At 37.5% G+C, this 23,920-nt stretch overlaps 1 protein-coding gene across 1 annotated transcript in view; it reads right to left on the reverse strand.

Moving 5' to 3' along the window:
- LOC149554435 (neutral ceramidase 2-like) overlaps nt 1-23,504 on the reverse strand; it is a 66,623-nt gene extending 43,119 nt beyond the window's left edge. The window contains exon 1 of the mRNA XM_089828488.1: nt 22,941-23,504. Within this exon, the coding sequence (XP_089684614.1) occupies nt 22,941-23,269 (329 nt within the window). The 5' untranslated portion in view covers nt 23,270-23,504. The remainder of the gene's footprint in view (nt 1-22,940) is intronic.
- Nucleotides 23,505-23,920: the final 416 nt, after the last annotated feature.

The raw sequence follows: 23,920 nt of genomic DNA on the forward strand, positions 1-23,920 counted from the left end.
GGAGGCACTAATTCTTACCAGGGAAGAAGTAATTCCTATTCTAGAAGTGGATTTCATGGTAATTGTTTTAGATGTGGCAAAAAAGGGCATAGATCTTTTGAATATAGATCCTCTGAAAGTGGATAGAATAATAGAAATGTTGTGATTCAAGAAGATATTGAAAGTTCACCAAGTGGACCTGAGGTTGGAGAAAATCTGATGGTGAGAAGAACCTTATGCAATAAAAGAAGTGATGAGGAACCTGTTTTAAGGAGAAGTCTTTTCAAGACAAGATGTAAGATGGCTGGAAAATGCTGCAAAGTGATCATTGACAATGGGAGTTTTACAAATCTGGCATCAAAAGAGCTGATTACCAAGTTGCAGTTAGAGAGGCTGAAACATCCCAAACCTTATCATGTTTCATGGATCAAAGATGAGCATAAGATATTGGTAAGTGAGCAATGCCTTGTGAAATTTAAAATTGGACATTATGTTGATGAAGTTTTGTGTGATATTATGCCCATGGATTGTTGTCATATTTTGTTGGGTAGACCTTGGCAATATGATAGACATGTTGTACATGATGGAAGATTGAATCAATATACTCTTTGGGTGAATAGGAAGAAACAAACATTGTTACCTTTGATTGAAGTTTCAGATGAGGTTAATTGTACTACTGTAAAGATTTGTATGGTTAATGGGAAACAATTTGAAAAGGAAGTGAAGAAGAATCAGGTTTGTTTTGCCATAATTTCAAGAAAACCAAGTTTTGTCAATGAAGGCCAAGTGCAAGAGAATAATGCTAACTGAGTGCCAGATAGTGGTGACCGAGTGACAGATGGTAGTATTGACCAAGTGCCAAAAGAAATTTCAGAATTGCTCAATGAATATAAAGACATTATTGCTGATGATCTTGCTGATGGATTACCTCGAGTAAGAAGTATAAGTCATTGTATGGATTTGATTCCTGGAGCAAGTTTGCCAAACAAAGCACCATATAGATTGACGCTTACAGAGAATGAAGAACTTAACAGACAAGTGCATGAGTTGTTGCAGAAAGGTTTGATCAGAGAAAGCTTGAGTCCATGTGCTGTATCTGTTGTATTAGCACCTAAAAAAATGGAGAATGAAGAATGTGTACTGATTCTAGAGCCATTAAAAAGATAACAGTGAAATATAGGTTTCCTATGCTAAGGATGGATGACATAATGGATTATTTAAGTGGAGCAAAATATTTTACCAAGATTGATTTGAAGAGTGGCTATCATCAGATCAGAATTAGAGAAGGTGATGAATGGAAGACTGCTTTTAAGACAAAAGATGGTTTGTATGAATGGTTGGTTATGCCTTTTGGTTTGACTAATGCACTTAGTACTTTCATGAGGTTAATGAATGAAGTTCTGAAAAGATTTTTGGGTAAGTTTGTGATTGTTTATTTGGATGATATTCTGATATTCAGTAAGACTAAGGAAGAACATCTTGAGCATATTAGACAAGTATTGCAAAGGTTGAAAGAGGAAAAGTTGCTGATTAATCTGAAAAAGTGTTCTTTTATGCAATAGGAGATTGTGTATCTGGAATTTGTGATTTCAGCTGATGGTTTGAAGATGGATCCTGAGAAGGTTAAAGCAATTTTGGAATGGCCTACACCTGAGAATGTGAGTGAGGTAAGATCATTTCATGGTTTAGCTAGTTTTTATAGAAAGTTTATAAAGAATTTCACTACTGTTTGCAATGCTATGACTGAGACAATGAGGGGAGATAAAAAGGAATTCAAGTGGACACATGGAGCTGATAAGAGTTTTGAGACTGTGAAACAAAAGGTTGCAGAATTACCGGTATTGGCTTTGCCTGATTTAAACAAAGTATTTCAAGTTGAATGTGATGCAAGTGATAATGCAATAGGAGCTGTATTAAGTCAAGAAGGTAAGCTTGTTGCTTTCTTTAATGAAAAGTTGAATGATGCTAGAAGGAAATATTTTGTGTATGATCAAGAGTTTTATGCTATTGTTCAAGCATTGAAGAAGTGGAGACATTATTTGATGCCTAAGGAGTTTGTGTTGTATACTGATCATAAAGCTTTACAATACTTGGGAAGTCAACATAAATTGAATCAAAGATATATGAAGTGGGTTGAATATTTGCAGAGTTTTACATTTGTGATTAAGCATAAGAGTGGAGTTACTAACAAAGTTGCCGATGCATTGAGTAGAAGACGTTTTTTGTTGACTGAAATGAAGGTTGAAGTTCTTGGTTTTGATGAAATGAAAGAGTTATACGATGCTGATCCTGATTTTTCCGAGGCATGGAGAGAGTGCAGAGCACCAAATCTGACAGATCACATAAGTAAGTATGATGAGTATTTCATTCAAGAAGGTATGTTGTTCAAAGGCATTCAGTTGTGTATTCCTAGAAGTTCTATGAGGTTGAATCTAATTAAGGAAAAGCATTGTGGTGGATTAGCTGGACATTTTGGAATTGATAAGACATTGGGTTTGCTGAAAGAAAAATATTATTGGCCACAAATATATAAGGATGTTCAAAAATTTGTAAAGAGTTGTGGAGTTTGTCAAGTTGCAAAAGGAGTGAGTCAAAATACTGGTTTGTATACACCTATTACTGTTCCTGAGAAACCTTGGGCTGACATTAGTATGGATTTTGTTCTTGGATTGCCTAAGACAATGAAAGGGTATGATTCCATATTTGTGGTAGTGGACAGATTTTCTAAGATAGCTCATTTTATACCATGTAAGAAGACATCAGATGTTGAGCATGTTGTTGTACCTTTTTTTAAAGAGATTGTGAGATTGCATGGATTACCAAGAAGTATTATTTCTGACAAAGACAGTAAGTTTGTTGGATATTTTTGAAAGACTTTGTGGAAGAAGATGGGTACTGAGTTGAAGTTTAGTTCTACATTCCATCCACAAACAAATGGACAGACAGAGGTTGTGAATAGAAGCTTGGGTAATTTGCTAAGATGTTTGGTTGGAAATAAGCCAAGTAATTGGGAGATGGTATTGGCACAAGCTGAATTTGCATATAACAATTCTGTGAATAGGAGTACAGGGAAGACACCTTTTGAGATTGTTACTGGAATGCATCCTAGAGGCATATCAGATTTGAGAGATGTTGTTGGTGAAGAAAAGAGAAGCGCTGCAAGAGAAAAATTTGCTGATTTTATGGAGTCTTTGCATAAGGAAGTGAAGTTGAGATTGGAACAAAGTAATCAAAAGTATAAAGAGAATGCTGATCACTCTAGAAGACACCATGATTTTCAGGCTGGTGATGAGATGATGGTTCATCTAAAGAAAGGAAGATTCCCAGCTAGAACATACAGTAAGCTGAAGATGAAGAAATTTGGACCTTGTAAGATCTTGAAGAAGTTTGATAGTGGTAATGCTTATGAAATTGAGTTACCTAATGACATGGATATATCTCCTATATTCAATATTGCTGATTTGTATAAGTATCATGAGTCAGAGGATGAAATTGTTGTACCTGATGATTATCCTAAGAAGCAAATCGAAGAGGTTGAACAGATATTGGATCAAAGAGTTGGTAAGAGCACAGGAGGAAAAGATTACTATGAATATTTGGTGAAGTGGAAGAATAGACCAGTTGAAGATGCTACATGGATTTCTCAGTTTGAGTTGGATTCAGCTCAGGGTGTGACACTTGCATGATTCAGGAGAATCATTTCTTTTTCCCAACCTTGGTTGTCTGATGCAGGAGCATCCTGGGTTTCTTTGTAATCCTGCACACTAGTTCATTCTGCCTAGTTCCAATTGGGCCGACTTTGCTCACATTTAATTTTGGTATAGTTAATTATATTTGATGAGGGCCGACTTGTGGTTTCTCTATGTTCTAGAATTATCCGTTAGCCATTTTGGCAAGTATAAGTAGGGTGTTTAGGTTTATGGTTAGGGCAGATTTTTTTTGGGGAGAGTTCAAAAGAAAAGAGATATGTGGATTTAAAAAGCTGATTTGGAGATCTGGAAGTTGTACATTTGTAATTGGCCGTAACCCAGAAGGCCTTACAGCTGGGCATGTATGCTGAATATTTGATGAATCAATAAATATATCCTTGTTCTCTCTTTCCTTGGCATTGTTCCTCGTGTTTGCTTCCGTTGTGTTAACTCTTGCAGGGTGGTTTGGATAGCTGGGTGTGCCTTTGGCCCTAGTTATTCATCCCTTGCCTGCATCATAACAGTCGGCAATTAACTGTTGATTGATTGCATAGACCAGAAGCCTTCGGGGATATTGATATAAGTAAATGAAGATCCTTGTAGACTCCTTTTACCTCAAGACATTATCTCAAAATCACAAAGACTGTCTCATATGGGTACTCTGAGTGTATGGATGTGCCTTGCCATTCATAATGGCTTATTATTTTCTTAACAAAATAGCAAGAACATATATTTGAGTCTTGATGTATTAGTTCCTTAACTCTCATCTTTGTCTTGTCCATGCATCTTCCCCTCGACGCATTAGTCATATTTGCCTCATCCGCATTTCCTCTACGTACCCTAAATTTGGCACACAGTTACCTTGTCCTATCATTATGTTATCTGGCAACTGTTTAATAAAATTTCCTCCTTTAACCTGCAAATTTCAAAATTTAGAAAAATCAGTCCTTTTCCTCCTTTGATACAATTATTATCTGTCCACAGTTTGGCCATAATCAAATGCTTCAAATTTTCAGTCCATTTATAATTTTTCGCATTCTATCTTAGTGCACCAGTTATCTAGCCACTGTTTATCAAAATTCTCTCTTTTAACTGACAGTTAAAGAATTTTGGAAAATTTCAGTCCATTCATCTGTATTGCAAGTATCCACATATATTTTTCTTAAGTCTAAAGATGTGTCAAAAATCCATTTATACATGCCAAGAACTATCTATCCTTTTTTAAGGATTTTGTTCCACTTAATATCACTCTATCTAAATATAGCCTATAGGTGAAAATCTTGCCTTTGGATCACTTTCTGCTCTCCTTCTTTATAAGATCTAAAAAGGAAATTTTCAACCTGTTGCTTTCACAAATCCTGGGTGAGATTCTACTAGTCTATTTTCCAGTTTGCAATCTTCTGGCTTTGGTCAGTCACTATTCAATCTGCACTACTATCCCTTGCAGTATTCATGAAATGGTTTAACTGCCTCTTATGGATTCTATAAGTCTAGAAGTTGTATCGGTCTTGACAGGTTGATCTTTTGATGCAACAACAACCACACTAGTAACAAGTTGTATCAAAGCTTGGTCAGAGGTTTGGAACTCCTCCATGAAGGACGCAGGCCTATGGCAAGTGATGCTGGGGGAGGGAAGGTTTGTTGGCAGTGTGCCTACGTCCCTCACAGGCTTCATGACCCGATTTAACCGCCTCTTGTGGATTTTGTAAGTCTAGTGGTTGTATAAGGCATTTACATGTTGATCTTTTGGGGCAACACCAACCACACTTGTAACACAATCATCCTAAGTTACCGATTCGGGATACGAATCCGATTCGGGCACATGAATCGGATCCGTGGATTCGCGATTTGTTTTTCCCAATTAGGACTCGTGTAGGATTCGGTATATATATATATATATATATATAATGTGTATTTCTCTTAGTTTTTAGTATATATAATGCATAAAAGGGTCATTTTAGCACTAGAAAGAAAATATATATATTTTAAAAAGTCATATTAAATAACTTAGACTCATTTAAACCCGTCGATCCTTGAGGATTCACACTGGATCCTTGAGGATTCGTGTAGATCCAGGCAAGATTCTTGTTTTACACAGTGTATTCGTTCGGATTTGTGGGCCACGAATCCACTGTGTAAAACAAGGATCCTACCCGAATCTACACGAATCTAGATCCGGATCGGACCCGAATCCGGATCCAGCCTCTAGGGAACAAATCCAGTAACTAAGCAATCATCCTTTCACCTACAGTTTGCAATCTTAGAATCCTACTCAGCCATATAGCTCCCCTGATATTCCCCAATTACAGCAATCCTTTCTGAGTGGCATCAGCCATCAAATCTTGTTACAATTTAAGATTCGGCCACGAATCCGGACGAATCCACTGTGTAAAACAAGGATCCTACCCGGATCTGCACGAATCCAGGCACGAATCTGGATCCAGATCGGACCCAAATCCGGATCCGGCCTCTAGGGAACAAATTCAGTAACTAAGCAATCATCCTTTCACCTACAGTTTGCAATCTTAGAATCCTACTCAGCCATATAGCTCCCCTGATATTCCCCAATTACAGCAATCCTTTCTAAGTGGCATCAGCCATCAAATCTTCTTTCAATTTAAGATTCTACAATCATACTTCAACATCATGGTGCTCCTTGAATGGAGAATTAGAATTTACCAGTTAAACAGCAGGCCAATTCTTCCTCAAGCAAATGGCAATCTCTCTTAAGTTCCATCCTGATTAGCTAATCATTCTAGGTTGAAAATTTTTATTTCTCTCTCCTTTGTTTTGTTTTTTTGGGGTGTTCTTGTTCGCTTTCTGGATTTCTTTGCAAGGAAAGTGAAAAACCTGGGTAAAGATAGAAATATTATTCAAAATTAGCATTCAACGTTGTGTAAGAAGGGACCTAGGTAGTACAGATCTCCTCCTCTATCCTTTTGTTTTAGTTTCTAAAGGAAAAAGAGGGTACCTTTTGTTGTTCCTTTATTTTCCTAAATCCCTATTTACACAGCACTTCATATATTAGTCACAAGAAGCATAAAAACAGCACAATAGATGGTGCAGAACTACCTCAGCTGCACCCTTTGCATCTACATGTCATTGCCTGCTCCATATGTGTTGCATAATCTAGCTACTTCTATTACATTTTTGTGTTTCAAACATCTTCTCTTGAACATCCACTTCCTATCCCATTCTGATTTTTATCATTTCAATAAACCATTTTTACATGTCTTCTTGCCACCTGAGGTGTCAATACATTGTAAAATTCAATCAAGAAATCAGTTCTAGACTCATCCATCTATTTAGTGTATCACTTCCATGTAGAGAACTTGCCACCAAGACCTCTAGATGAGCTTTTTTTTAAGCTTTTCAATACTGTTGATGTGAATTTTGTGACTAGTGCAATGTGCACAATAAAATACCAAGTTAATTCTACACTCTCTTGAACAAGGAAACTCCAAATGCTAAACAAAGGGATAAATGTGTGCTCAAGTGAAGCAGCTCCAAAGTTTACAGTGCCTACATGTCACTCTATGTTGGACACAAGTCAGTTAAATGATGTAATTTTCTGGTAATCACAAGGGGACTTATGCTATTTTCATGGACATCTATCAACTTTCAAATGGCAAATGATTTTGCAATGTACTCAACTAATCCTAACAGTGGCTTTGAAATAAAATGCAAATAGGATAGAGCTTAAAAATCTATTCTACTTCTACCAATGCAAGAGACTATTGATGATTAAGGGAAATCAAACTAAACTTTGCTTTGCCAACTAGAAAAACTATGCAAAGCTGATGCAAATCTTCTAAGGACCTGCAAATGATTTTCAAATCACTTCCATACATTAAAACCATAACACATGCAAATCAATGAGCATAAAGCTATTGTAGTTACGCCTTGAAATTAGTTCAGCCTAGTCTTACACTACAACTTGCAATCAAAAAGTAACAAAAGGTATGAACATAAGAGCTTTCACCATAGATCAACAACAATTTATTTCATTCAACTACTTAACGTAAACAAATTCTAAGTGGGATTTAGGAAACCAAGTTAACACCCAAAATAACACAAGTCTTCAAGCTTTAATGAGTTTGCAATTATTTTGGTAACAATTTCACAAAAGCGTATCTTACAAATGAAATGAGCAAGCCTTTAAATCAGGCTTCAATTAAAACCAACGGCTCAAATTGATTAAAGACCAATGATTCAAATAATTCAAAGTAACCCTAATTAGGATGTTCTCTTCTTTTGCACAAATTTCTTGGAGTTGATATTTAAAATTTCATCTAACTTTCTTGGGTCAGGGAGGTCAAATGACTCCTTGATTGTTCACTACTAGAACGGTAATGACACTCTATGGTCTTTGCCTGGTCTTTTTTCTAGATGTCATTGGTATTGCAGATGTTATACTTGTTACTGAGACACATAAGAGTCCTACCCATTCTCTTCCTGATATTCCTGGATATCAGTGGCTTTCGGTTCATTGTGATGAGGTCAGGTTCACTGGGGGAGTCAAGGGTTCGGATGGGGTCACCTGCCTCATCCGCGATCGCCTTGTCAACATGATGACTATTATGCACTTTGATAGCCTGGCTAGATTCAGGTCGGTTTGTATCAAGGGCAGATTGGATAGAGATCTCTCCATTGTTGTTTGTTATTTTCCATCGACTACTTCTTCATATGTGGTTCACAGTCCAAAGGGTGACCCATTCAGTGACCTTAGCGACTTGATTGACAAATTCTCTACTTTGGGGAACTTGGTTATTTTAGGGGGTTTCAAAGCCCATACCAATGATCGTCAAGCCCCTTTTCATGATTGGCGGACAGACTCCTTATGTACTTATGAGTCTAACAGTGATTCGATTGGTTTACAATGTTCCTTTGATGACATTGATGACCCCTTAACTCGGTATGGCAAGCACCTCCTTCATCTTTGTGAGTCTTTTGCTCTTGTAGTTCTTAACGAGCTACCCTACTTCCCCAACTCTAGGTTGTTTACTTGTCAGCCCCATTGTTGTGGTGCTAGTGTCATTGACTACTCCCTTGCCTGCACCTCCTTCATTCCCTTCATCAGTCACTTCTTCGTTTCTCGCCTTTCGTTGGCTGACCATTCCTTCCTTAGTCTCACCTTCCAAGCCCCTCTTTGTGATTCTTCTACTCTTGTGGTTCTTAACGGGCTCCCCTGCTTCCCCAACTCTAGGTTGTTTACTTGTCGGCCCCATTGTTGTGGTGCTAGTGTCATTGACTACTCCCTTGCCTGCACGTCCTTCATTCCCTTCATTAGTCACTTCTTCATTTCCCGCCTTCCGTTGGCTAACCATTCCTTCCTTAGTCTCACCTTCCAAGCCCCTCTCCCCACCCCCCCTCCCATCCCTGTTTGCCCCCTCCCTGATGCAGAAGCATCCTAGGTGTAAGAGCCAACTTGCATCACCGAAAAATATTTTCTTTTTGTTTCTTGAATAAGGGTTGTCTCAATGCAGAGTTGTTTTCTATTAAGGCTTGTTGCTTAGCAAGTCAGTCATACAAGCTCAGAATGTCCTAATTTCAAAGGTGAAAGTTCATCTTGGATATATCAGCCTACCAATTGAGGCTCAATGCCATATCATGAGTATTCGTGGATTTATTGCAGATTTTTGGTGTGCAATTTTGGTATAAAAACTTCAAGCTCACCATTGAAGACCTTAGAGGCCCCATATGGGGATCTGAAATGGGGTCAACCAGAGCTTACGCATATTAGGCCTTATAGATTAGAAGCTGAGGATTCTAATCTACAAGGCCTAACTTGCACAAGCTCGAGTCAACCCCATTTCGAAGCCCATCCGAGGCCTCTAAGGTCTTAAACGATGAACCTAAAGTTTTTATACCAAACACACCAAAAATCCGCAATTAATCCATGAATACTCATGATATGGCACTGAGCCTCAACTAGTAGGCTGATATATCCAAGATGAACATCCACCTCTGAAATTAGGACATTTTGAGCTCATATGACTGACTTGCTAAGCAACAAGCCTTCATAGACAACAACTCTACACTAAGACAACCCTTATTCAAGAAACAACAACGAAATATTTTTGGATGATGCAAGATTGCTCTTACACCCAGGATGCTCCTGCATCACTGCCCTACCCCTCTATGTTGCCCTCTCACCCACCCGTACCACCTTTCCTTTTGTTGACACCGATCGTGACCTCTTCATTACCCACCTCAAACGCTCTCTCTGTGTCGCTCCCTTTTCAAACTTATCATGTGCTTCCACCATGTTTGACCTCATCTTCACAACGATCCAGGTGTCCTTCGTCCTCTCTTTCCTGCATTTCTTCGCCCCTTTCACTGCATGTCCCTCCCACCTCAACTCTTGTCCTCGGAATTGTTGGTTAGATGACAATTGCAAGTCCTGTCACTGCCTTGTTCGCTCCACCTTCATCAATTCAAGATCCCTCCTTCCCTCGGGTTAGGCTCTCCTATCGTAGCTTCCTTTGCTGGAAGAAGCATCTCTTCTACCTTGAGCTATACAGGTCCCTCAACTCTTCCCTTCGAGTTTTCCCAAAGCACTTTTGGTGCACGTTTTTCCCCCTCCACCTCGCTTTCCCTACTGACCTGGATTTCAACTCCCTTGTCTCCCACATCATCACCCTCTACGACAGTCTTGGCCATCCTTCCCTTTGCATCACCACTCCCCCCCATTGCCACCTCTTTACCATATCCACCATTTCAAAGGCCGTTAGAGCCATGAGTTGTAGCAAGGATACTAATGAGGAAGGATTCTAGGCAGAGCTCTTCAAGTTGGGGATTTCTATTCTTGGATCATCTTTTGTTGCTCTCTTTAACAAAGTGGTGTGTACTAACTTTCCATTGTCTTGATCTCACCATATTATTCACCCAATCCACAAGGTTGGGCTAGCCTCTGACCTGAGTAACTTCAGGACCATTATGATTGGGCACACCTTTGCCAAACTCTATGCCACAGTTTTGCACATTACTCTCACGAGATAGCTGGACAAATTGGGTTATAGGGCCAGAGGCAAAGCTGGCTTTACAATAGATTTTCAGACTACAGATCATATTCTCACCCTCAAGGCCATTATTGATGAGGCTTGGCACCACTCGGCGAATGTCTACTATTTCTTTGTGGACTTTTGCAAGGCCTTTGATTATGTTCCTCGCTCGGCGTTATTTCAGCGACTCAGAGCTACTGGGGCTTCTGAGGTTCTGCTCATGGCCATTATAAGACTTTATGAGAGGGTCGTTGGTCATCTCAAGACTCCTTTACGCTATATGGTATATACAATGATGAGCTTGAAACTTATCTGAGGAACTTCTCGCTTCTCAAGGATGAGTGTTACCTTCATAAGGTCCTAATATCCATCCTTCTCTTTGCTCACGACGTGGTGCTGCTATCCTCCACCCCATATAGGTTACAACATCTTTTGGACGATTTGGCCTCCTTTTGTGATTCTCAACAGCCAGTGATTAACCTAGGCAAGACTTGGGTTATGGTTTTCAACTGCTTGAAAACCTCACATCTCCACTTCTTCTTCAGAGGAACCAAGATCGAGATGACCTCCAACTACACCTCTTTGGGCATCAAGTTTTTTGGGCCACATTTCAGTCTAAGACTGGCCATGACGTCAAGGGTCAATAAAGGGTTGGGTTCACTTGCTTTTCTTGAGAGACAATGCTTCAGACACCAATTCCAAGATACCACGTCTATCTTAGACTCCTTGGTTAGACCTACTGTTCTTTATGGCTCAACCATCTAGGGGCCCTCCCTATTGACTATTGACTATGCTTCGATGGAGAGGGCTCTTCTTCTTTGGCACTTTATCCATTGTCAGCCGACCACTCCTACTAGTATTATCTTGGCCAAGTTCGGTGCTCATTCCTTTAGACTTTGCACAATCTTTGATTTTCTTTGGTTACTTCACAAGCTCAAGGGCTTTGCGAACTCCATTGATGGCAAATACTGTTATTCCTACTTGGCCTACTATTCCTCGGCTTTGATTGCAGCCTTTTACCCCATTGCTCATGCTCAGTGTTGGTATGCTCAAGCCTCCAATCATCTCAACTCCATGGGTATCGATATTGACTGCCATCCTCCCTTTTAGTACTTGCTAGACGTCGCTCATCTCCTCCCCCCTTGTGAGAAGTTGAATGAGATTACTAGGATGAACATCTACAGAAGGTTATTCACGTGACTTGGGTCAAACCGTAGGGGGCATCCGCCCTCGTATGGCCTTCTATGCGGATCACCATATTCACATTCAAGAAGGCATCATTGTTCAATTGTACTACTCTTCCCAAAGTTGGCCCCATACCTTACATATCCAATTAGGCTCTTTCAGAGTCTGGTCTTAACGACTACATATCCAGATAGATCACCAGACCAGTAGAGATGAGCGGATTTGTCAATGTTGTAACATGGGTGTGACTCACACTGAGATCCATTTCCTATTCTATTGTCTGATCTACTACAAGATTCGAGGGAGGTTCCACTACTTATTCAAGGAGTGCAGGTCCTTCTCCTTCGAGTATAATGATCAGCGATGCCTTGCTCTCTATCTCCATAATGCCTTCTGCCTTCAGGATCTAACTTGGCAGGAGTTATCTCCCTTTGGGTCTGTGCACCTTCACCAACGTATCACTTCCTTCTTCTCTAGTTACCTCCACTAGAGGAACCAAGTGAGTTGGGACCCATTCATTGTTACTCACACCAGATTGGTGAGCCCGTGCAGAGGTCATATGTACATACACCATTAGTGATAGCGACCCTCCTCTCTCCTGCAACAAGCTTGGATTTCTCACACACAGATAGTTATCCTTCGGTTTTGAGCTACTTTTCGACGACTACGAATTGCTAGTTGTTTCGCAGTTTCGTAGTCTCTCTTGTGTGGTGTTGTTTCTCTCTTTTTTTTACTTCTTGCTCTCTCTCGAACATTGTTTGGTGTTTTTGTTGCCTTCTGGCCTCTGTTTGTATCTTTAGTCTCTTAGGCTTGTTTGTAGTCTCTTGTTGGACAGTAATAATTTATCTTATATAACATCCTTATTGATATCGGAATTCTCACCTCATCATCAAGTGATCAAAAAAGATCATCTTCCTAGGTCCAAGTTTAAGCAAGGAGCTGGAAATGACATTTGATTTTACCACTTCACTTCTCAATATTTGATCTTCAAAACTCCTTCAACCTTGGACCAAAATCCACCACTCTCAATGCTTTTTTCATCTTTGAACTTGACTTAGCCATTTTTACTTCAAGACATCATACTTTTTCAAGTTAGAATTTCAGCATGGAGCTGGAAATGAATTGCCAAAGGTGTTCAAATTTGAATACACAAACTGGAAATGAACCAATTATATCCCATACTTTAATTTAATTTAAAACGTTCTAAATATAGCTTATAACCATTGAGATTTCATATGAATTGGAAATGGTTGGTTAAATTGGTTATTCGTTATGATTTCATGCGAATTGGAAATGGTTGGTTAAGCTGGTTATTTGTTATGATTAAATTATTTGATTGGAATTTATTGGATATGTACTTTCACTGCAATATTTTCTTTGCAGGTGTACAATGAGAGGGCAAAAGCATTGACAAAGAGGAATTAGGGCATGAAGACCAACTTGCCACCGAGTTTGTCGAGAATTCGTCCAAACCACTATTGTCAAGGAAAAGCAAACTAGGGTAGACTAAATAATACCAAGTTTCCACTCTTAGCTGACTAGGTCATCAAAAAAATTTAAAAGTATATATATTTATAAAAATAATAAATGAAATAAATTATTACCTTTAAATTGGGATTTGAATGCTCTCCATTGTTTGATGTCAAATGTATTATATTATATAAGTAATACCCATAGTATTTGTATATTTGTATGTATTAAATATATATATATATACATATATACTTATATTTCTAATATAACGTGTATATATATATATAGACAAAAATAATACATACAAGTATATGTGAATAGTACAAGTATTGTTTATATAATAGTATGGGTGAAAATTTAATTCCCATATCAATTTAATTTTAACTCACGAAAAGTCCATCAGCCTCCTAGAAATATTTTATTATTAAGGCCTTCCATTTTTCTTTCAATATTGCGTGTTCCATTGGCTAAGATTGCAACAAATAAATGCATGTCTTTGCCACCTTGGTCTTTCATGCAAATTGTAACTCCATTTTGCTCATTCTTTTTCCATGTCAGCCTAAGGAAAAGGGGGAATAATTCTCCTTTATAATTATTAGTCGCAGCCGATCTTTGGTCATGCAACTCACTCATTTATCAGCCGTATCTATAATTGTGAATCGTGTTATCTCATTTATACTCAACTAGCATCGTAGAAAACTATGAATCCAATTTAAAAAGTTCATTGATCATCAACTAAGTCGAGCTAGAAGAGCAAGTGAACTACAAATCAAAAGCTCCTTATTCAGGTCGTAATTCCTTTTTGCATATTTTATTGTCACAATAACAGTTAATAGATTATCAATCATAGCATGCACAAAGAAGGTTTAGTCAGATCATTGCTTGCGGTATGAAAAGAACATTTGAGCCGCATTTGAACTATTTTACCAGTCATGCCAAGAGCCCTCATAGGTTTTTTATTGCCTCTATTACGTTATGTTTTTTGAAACTTATTTATGTGTCAAGAAGACTTAATTGAACATGCCACATATACTTCCAAAATATAGTAACATTAAAAGTAGATATCCCTAAGGTTTATGGGGGATTGTCCATGGCCAAAAATAAATCTGGCCACACAGAAATCATAATCTTTCTTTCTTTCTTTTATGAAATATGGAGACAGAAAGATGTTACTATAAATAATTGAATATCATAGTAACATGAGGATGCGTCCCCCCTTTTTTGCCCCACGCACCGAGGACTTGGGGACTCCATTCCCCCGTCCCCAACGACACCACTAGATTCCACCACCTCCGCCGAGGATGGAAGGACGCCTCAATGTTAACTATTTTCTAATTTGACTATTTATGTGTTAGAATGTAAAGTCCACCAATATAACTGAGAGGGGGGGGGGATGAATCAATTATCCAACTATTATAACATTTATCAACCTTATTAATCCTTAACCATAAGAGCAATATAATCAACAACCATAACAAGATACTCATACACAATAACACCAGATATGTTAACTACAGAAACTCTTGATCAGAGGGAAAACCCTAGTGGGGATGGTACCCACAAAATGATGTACTAATATAAATATTCCTTGTTAGAGAATGGACTCTGTTAGGAGTCAATAAAAACATTGAGTACATATCAGTCCATGTTAGGAGATTCCAACCCTATGAGGAGTTGTGTCAACCCTGTTAGGAGTTGCAGAAGATAGATGGACCCACTATCCAAACAGCTTCAGGGGCAAGACCAATGAACCCATTGTCCAAATGATCTTTGTTTTATTGCTTGTAGAATAATAGAAATGAACTGTACTTTTGCTTCCTCTTCCTCTATCTTGTCAACCGGACTTTTGTTCCTTCGGATCTCGATACCAAATCACCAACTACGCATCTAATAACCCCTTGGATCGCTTGCTCGCATTTACCAAATGCTCTATTGTTGTTCGCACTTCTCAATCGCAATTCACACTTCTTAATCAAGGAAAATAATTTCCTTTATACCATGTCCTTGAAACAATTCCTTGAGTCGGCCTTGAAGCTTTCCCATTAGGACCACATTAAGATAATTAATTATTTTGCAATTACATAACACTATTGGCTTGCATTTTATGCAACTTATCACACATGCGACTCCACACCTTGCGCACTCGCTGACTTCATCATTAGACTGTCTACTGTCACTGTGTAACTTCGCATATCAAAATTCTATCTTTATTACGAGAGATAATCCAACCATTAGAAACTGCTTCTAAAGAATTTGTTTGTATACTGCTGTCTATAAATCAAGCATATCTTCTGTATGACTTCGACTTACTTCATGCACACTTAACCTCGTCATCAAGACACAGTGTAGAACACGTCCTTAACCGCGCTTGACCTGAAGATCAAACCTCTATCAGTACGACCTCAATCTCTGTCCACTACTCTGTCAGTCTTCACAGAAACCATACTATGTTGTCATCAATGACAAAAACAATCATGAATACAAAATTTCAATCATGCTACCAATCTCCACATGCTCTGACAACACTTAGGATACTCCCTCAAAGGAATACTATCAACATTCATGCTCACAATCTACCCCTTTGGCATTGATGGCAACATAGATGGAAAACATCTAATTTCCAAGAATACCAAAATGATACTCTATTGCAACTGTTGTTGTTCTCATCTTTTCAAATCCTCTTCATCAATCAAATGGAACACTACTTTGTTTTGCATCTCTTTCTTTAGGATTGACATCAGTTGTTCACACACTAAACAACTCTCAACTTCTCCCACATTCAATTTATCTCTCATTGATACCTTATACATAGGAGATCTCAACCTCTCCCCCATACATGCTTAGGAGATGTTTTTTATGCACACTTCTTCCCCATTGACATCAATGACAAAGGCTTCATTATATCGATTATCTACTCTAAGTCTTCAAACAGCTCGAGTGTCCAAAGACACTATTCTAGACCATCTATCAAGAGTCCTCGATGACTCTGCTCATCTTAGATACTCCCCCATACAAGAACCATCTGCATTCAGTCCAGTCAAACAATAGTGCTTTATACCACTGGACTGATGCAATCTCTGCATCATCTACTCAGAAGTAGGTAGGGGCATAACCCCAAGCATACCTCTCAAGTACTCAAATGTCTCTTTAGGCAAAGGCTTCATAAAAATATCTACAATCTGATCTTATGTGCTGACATGCTCCAATCTGATTTCTTTCTCTGCAACTTTTTCTCTCAAAACATGATACTTAATAAATATATGCTTAATCTTAGAATGCAATATAGGATTCTTAGACATACTCGTTGCACTTGTGTTATCACAATGTATGATAACAAGATCTGAAAATTCTATACCAATATCCTTCAGCATCTGCTTCATCCACATGATCTGATTACAATTGTCTGTTGCTACTACATAGTTTGCTTCAATTATACTCTATGAAATATAATCTTGTTTCTTACTCAGCCAAGAAACCAATCTTCCTCCAAAAAAAATGCTCCACCACTAGTTCTTTTTTCTTGTCATTCATACTATCTGCCCAATCCGCATCAATATAAGCACATAAAGTGAACTCACTTGATCTATCATACCATAATCCATAATCATGAGGTGTACCCTTCAAATATTTGAATATCTTTTTTACTGCTGCATAATGATACTCCTTAGGATCAGCTTGAAATCTAGCTACAATCCCAACTACATTTGCTATATCTTGTCTTGTGTGAGTCAGTTATTGCAAACCTCCAATCATTGATCTATACTTCTTCTACTTAATTGTAGGCATCTCATCTTTGTTAGATAACTTGTGACCAGTTACAATTGGTGTACCAACAGGCTTACAACTTTCCAAGCCAAATCTTTTCAACAAAGCTTTCAAATACTTAGCTTGTGAAGTGAAATACCATCATTGTTTTGCATAATCTGTAAACCTAAGAAAAACTTCATCTCACCAATCATGCTCATCTCAAATTCATTCTTCATCTCTTTAGCAAACTTATCACTTGCATCATCATTACCTCCAAAGATTAAAAACAAGCTTGATGAATGCAGTGAAGAAGAAAGAGATATGTTTATGTCTAATATGAGAGCCAGAGAAGCCTTACTGGCAGCGCTTCCTGAAAATGTATACAGTCAAGTAAAATCACTAGAAAGATCTCATAAGATTTGGAAAGCTTTAGAATCTACTTTTGAAGGAAATCAACATACTAAAAGAATGAGATTACAAAATTGGATACGTTTGTTTCAAGATGCTGAAATGTTGGAAGATGAATTTGTGAGAAGCTATATTGGTAGGATATCTGAGATTGTTGTAGGAATCAAATCTTGTAATGGATCCAAGAAGGAAGATGAGATTGTGTGGAAGATTTTGAAAACTTTGATACCACCATTCAAGCAAGTAGCACAAATGACTAAGCTTTTAATACCTTGCACTAAGAAGTTCACCAAGGAGACTTTGCTTGGAAGATTGGAAGCAACAGAATCAAGTTTGCAATAGTCTAGAGAAATGACAAGAGTGGAGATAGCTTTCAATGCCTTAAATGTTCGTCCTTGCTTATCCAAAAGTGCGAGCACCCATGGAGATTATGCTAGCAGCAGCAGATCCAAATCTAAAGAGGACATAAAGATTGAAGAAGGTATAGCCTTGCTTGTGAGAAGAGAACCAGATGGTAAGAAAATCTTCAAATGTTGGACTTGTAATGAATTTGGTCATTATGCATTTAAATGTCCTAACAGAGAGAAAAAGTAGAAGAGAAATTTTAAGACTAGAAGACTTAAAGATTGTTTGTATGCAAATGAAGATGATGAATCTAAGGAAAAAGTTCATAGTGAAAGTGATGATGAATTAGGATTCGTGGCTATAAAAGAAGAAAGTTTTGAAATTGTAATTAGAGAAGAAAAGGCTCTATTTTCTCAAGTTGAAAAGAAATCTAATTGGATTATAGACAATGGTTGTTCACATCATATGACTGGTGATATGAACAAGTTTGTTAAATTCAGAAAACATGATGGAGGTATTGTTAGAGTTGGTAACAATGCGGCCTGTTACATTACAAGGATAGGATCTATTACTCTTGATGGAAAGACTAACACTGATGATGTTTACTTTGTTGATGGTTTAAAGCATAACTTGTTGACTGTTGGACAGCTGGTGGATAAAGGTTATCAGTTGCAGTTTACAGAGAAGACTTGCATTATCAGAGATAAGGATGGTAAGCTAATTGGAACAGGTACAAGATCTAGAGATAATGCATTTCAATTGAATCCTACTGAGATGACATGTTTGGTTGCAAAAGTGGATAACAATTGGTTATGGCATAGAAGGTTCTGTCATATAAATTTTGATAACATTGTGAAGGTGAGTAGTATGTTTGCAGTCAGAGATTTGCCTAGAATCATGAAGCCTGCTAATGTTGTTTGCAAAGAATGTATCATGGTTAAACAGAAGAAGGTATCATTTCCCAACAAAGAAATTTACTACTACAAAGAAATTGGAGATCATTCATACAGATCTAAGTGACCCTACTAGAACAAGAGAGTTCTATGGAGAAAGGTGCTTTATGATTTTTGTCGATGATTTCACTAGAATGATGTGGGTAGCATTTCTTAAGAAAAAGTCTGAAGCATTTGAGAAGTTCAAGATATTTAAGAATAGAGTTGAAAATGAATTTGGGGTAAAGATTATATGTTTGAGATCAAATAGAGGTGGAGAATTTACTTCTCAAGAGTTTAACATGTTTTGTGAAAAAAATGGAATTAAGAGACAATTATCATCACCCAAGACCCCTGAACAAAATGTGATAGCAGAAAGAAGAAATAAATCAGTATCAGAGGCAGCAAGAGCAATGATGTTTGTGAATGATGTATCTAAGACATTTTGGAGAGTAGTTAATACAACAATGTACACCATGAACAGAGTGTAGATCAGAAAAGGTACAAACAAGACTCCTTAAGAATTATGGTTTGGTCATACACTTTCAGAGAAGTAATTCAATTTTTTTGGAAGTAAGTGTTACATAAAGAGAGATGATGATATTGGTAAGTTTGATTCAAGAAGTGATGAAGGTATGTTCCTTGGTTATTAATTGAAAAGCAAAGTTTACAAATGTTTTAATCATAGAACAAAGACAATTATTGAGTGTGCAAATGTGAAAGTAGATGAAAAGTTTGGAGTTAAAGAAAGGATGATGGATTATTAATAGAGGATGATGGATTATAACTCCGATGAGGAAGAAGAAAATCCCAAAATTGTTACTGAAAATGTAGAAGTTTTCTTTGAGACTAACAATGACTTGCAAAATGATGTACAAATCATTGAGTAAAGAGGAGAATAGAGATCTGAACCAAGAGAAGAAAATAAGAGTTGAGATAGAAACTCCTACACCTAACAGGAACTTGGCAAAGAATCGCCCCACAGAGCAGATTATTGGAAGCAAAGACAAAGGAGTAATGACAAGAAACAAAGAGAATGAGGAATTATGTTTGATTTCTCAAGTGAAACCTAAGAGTGCAAATGAGGCATGCAAAGATGATTATTGGATTCAGGCAATGAAGGAAGAACTTGATCAATTTGTGAAGAATGAAACATGAGAATGTTATAAGAACTAAATGTGTATTCAGAAACAAGATGAAGTTGTGAGGAACAAAGCTAGACTGGTATGTAAATGTTATTCATAGCAAGAGAGAATAGATGATGAAGATACATATGCTCTTGCAGCCAGAATGGAAGCAATGAAAATGTTTTTGGCTTTTGTAGAATGTAAGAAGTTCAAACTGTATCAGATGGATGTCAAGTCAGCCTTTTTGAATGGAGAACTTGAAGAAGAAGTTTACATTAAGCATCCTGAAGGATTTCCTCTGGCAAAAAAAAAAGACATGGTATGTAGATTGAAGAAAGCACTATATGGTCTAAAGCAAGCACCTAGATCCTGGCATGAAAGATTGGATAAGTATTTGGCAAAACTTGAATTTGCTAAAGGTACGATAAATGCTAACTTATATTTGAAAGAAACTGAGAATGACTTGTTGATTATTGTTTCCAAAATCTTCTTGTTACTCTTTGACAAAGGCCAATATCTTGCATCCATACATAGAAAATTAGTCTTCATCTTTTCTTTCTAGCTGTCATAGTTTACTCCATCAAACTTAAGACTTTCTTTTCTTAAGTGACTCGCCATTGATCTCCCAAAGCTAGTAAGCTTTCTCTTCAAGGACCTAATGCTCTGATACCAACTATTAGAATGTAAGTCTGCCAATATAAATGAGGGGAGGCGGGGGGGTGAATCAGTTATCCAACTATTATAACATTTATCAACCTTATAAATCCTTAACCATAAGAGCAATATAATTAACAACCATAATAAGATACTCATACACAATAACACCAGAGATGTTAACTATGGAAACCCTTGATCTGAGGGAAAACCCTGGTGGGGATGGTACCCACAAAATGATGTTCTAATATAAATATTCCTTGTTAGAGGATGGACCCTGTTAAGAGTCAATAAAAACATTCAGTACATATCAATCCCTATTAGGAGACTTTGAATCCCTGTTAGGAGATTCCAACCCTGTGAGGAGTTGTGTCAACCCTATTAGGAGTTGTAGAAGACATATGGACCCACTGTCCAAATAGCTTCAAGGGCAAGACCAATGAACCCACTGTCCAAATGATCTCTGTATTATTCCTTGCAAAATATAGAAATGAACTATACTTTTGCTTCCTCTAACTCTATCCTATCAACTCCTTCTAATCTCGATACTAGATCACCAACGACACATCCAATAACCCCTTGGATCACTTACTTGCATTTACCAAATACTCTACTCTTGTTCGCACTTCTCAATCGCAATTCACACTTCTCAGTCAAGGAAAATACTTTCCTTTATACCCTGTCCTCAAAACAATTCCTTGGGTCGGCCTTGAGGCTTTCCCAATTAATTATAATAGGACCACATTAAGATAATTAATTATTTCGCAATTACACAACATTGTCGGCTCGCATTTTATACAATTTATCATACATGCAACTCTAGACCTTGCACACTCGCTGATGTCACCATTAGACTGTCTACTGTCACTGTGTAACTTCGCATATCAAGATTCTATCTCTGTTAGGAATATAATCCAACCATAAGAAACTGCTTCTAAAGAACTTTGTTTGTATACTGCTCTCTATAAATCAAGCATATCTTCTGTATGACTTCGACTTACTTCATGCGCACTTAACCTCGTCATCAAGACACAGTGTAGAGCACGTCCTTAACCACGCTTGACCTGAACACCAAACCTCTGTCTGTACGACGTCGATCTCTATAAGGACTGAAATAAAATTCCAAGTCCAATTTATTTAGAACAGCAGTGCAATTATTCATAATGTAGAGGATTTGAGTAACCAAGAACAAGAATTTGCATACTGAGTCTAGTGCTCAACCAAATGAGGAATTTTATCGATGGATCCATGGAGATCACAGTATGCATGCATCCAACTTTTTGTAGTGGCACCAATTGGTTTTATTTGCATCAACAAAGTTACTGAATAAAAAATAATCTGGAAGAATCCGGACAAAACCAGCCATGGATCCGGATCTGAATCCAGATCCGACCTCTAGGACACGAACCCAGTAACTAAGGTTGTAGTATGTCATATTTGATATTTCTGAATGTTGTAATGTCATTTCATTCCAAATAATAAAAAACAAATTTCATGATCTTGCAATTGTTCGATTCTTCCAATTTGTTGTTTATTTCTATATTTTGTTGTGTGTGCTGTGTTGTTAAGGGGAGTACATTGACAAGTCAGAAAATTGGATCAGAATCGGTAGGGACATTTCAAGGGAACCATGTATATCAGAGACCTTCCTTGAGTATGAGAAGCATTTATAAAGTGACCGACCTTTGACCATGAGAGCATAATCATCAGCAGCCATTTACCACAGATTACTAGCAACTATCCACAAGACACAGTAATTAACATAAAGTAGGTTACAATCATAATAAAAAAACATGGCCATGACAAATTAAGAGAACAACAGGTCAAGTGTGTCAACATAGCAAACCACTACACCAACGTTAGAAGAGAAAGCATGTTAGCTCAATCGACCGATTGTAGGATATTCTGGACACAAAGGATAGCACAGAGTAACAAGGAGAAGGAAAAGAATGATAATATCTAGAACAATGACAAGGATGACACCTCTACTTATGAAGAGTTACGAGGCATCGATGATTGGAGAAAAACGAATAATAATGCGAGCAAATCCAATGGTATATGGTACAAACTAAGTCAAAAGACTTGTTACATTGTATAACTGAATGATAAAGATTTATAGGGGTTAATAAACATCCTCATCACCTAGATCAACAAATGCCTTAACAAACGTGAGAATAAATTTATTTGCAGCTGAAGGAGTATAATTCGTGATAAATTTGTAATTGGCAAATTTAATTTGAAATTTTGTATGATAGATGAAGTGTTGCAGACCGATGTGTACAATGTTTAAGTATAGATAATCCTTCCATCACTAGAAAAAGAAAGCGGGCGAGCAACACTGAATTGATAATTTAAGGCCACAAGTAATCATAATCAACGTGCAATTTGGACACCTACCTGGACTTGAGACGCTCGAGGACTTTGATTGTAACAATCTGTGAGGCCATACATGCGTCCAGGTTAACGAACACAATTCTTTTCCCATTGGGCTCGCCTACGATGAAGGTTCGAGCTCGCAGCCTGAAGTGAAGGCCAGAGACCAACTGGTCCATGTTAGCGTAGCCCATCATGTTCACGTCTGCGGCCGGTCCCGTGATGTCATATGACCCTGTGCCTATTAGAAAGGTGTTGGAGTCTGCTAGGGCGCCATGGATCATTAGCAGCAATAACACAAAGGGAACAAACACACAAAGAAGAACGGTCGGCAATCTCTGTAAGGCCGCCATTGAGACAGAGTAAAGAGGGAAAAGCTGTTTTAAATCTTCATTACTCTTGTAAAAAGAACTGGGCCCTTGATTATATGGAGCTGCAAGCTGCTTAATTTAAAAGAAATGCCAGAGCTTTGCTTGTTTCCGACACAATGCCGCTTCTGCTCATTGTGTTGTACGCTGAGATATTTTAAAAACCCTACTCTTGGGTTAGCTGTGACTGCTATTCTATTGTTCAACATGAATGGTAGGTACAGGGAAAACGTTTTTTTAACTATATATAGATAAAGATTGTGAAAGTTTTATATAATTTTTATTAAAAAATTATTCCTCTATTTTGGACAGACACAAAATTGGATTCAATGATGAAATTATTTTTAAGTCAAGAGGCTTCTACAATGAAAGCATCCATAGTTATAAACTTTTCAGCAATTTTGAAAAAAATTGACAGGTAGCTACACAAAATTTATATTTAATACTTATCTTTTACACATTGAATGGGAATAGACACAAAATGTGTGGAGAGCTAGAAATTAAGAAAATATTATAATAAAAACTTGTAAATTGTGTAAAAATATGAATAACATCTCCTTGAAAACAAATAAAAAAGTAGTCAACCAAATATTAAAATTAAAATAGGATGTAAATGTTTATATTTTTTTATTAGAC

Source organism: Cupressus sempervirens, chromosome 5 (genome assembly GCF_028749045.1).
Source record: "Cupressus sempervirens isolate cs-2001-9-10 chromosome 5, ASM2874904v1, whole genome shotgun sequence".
Taxonomy (NCBI): Eukaryota; Viridiplantae; Streptophyta; class Pinopsida; order Cupressales; family Cupressaceae; genus Cupressus; species Cupressus sempervirens.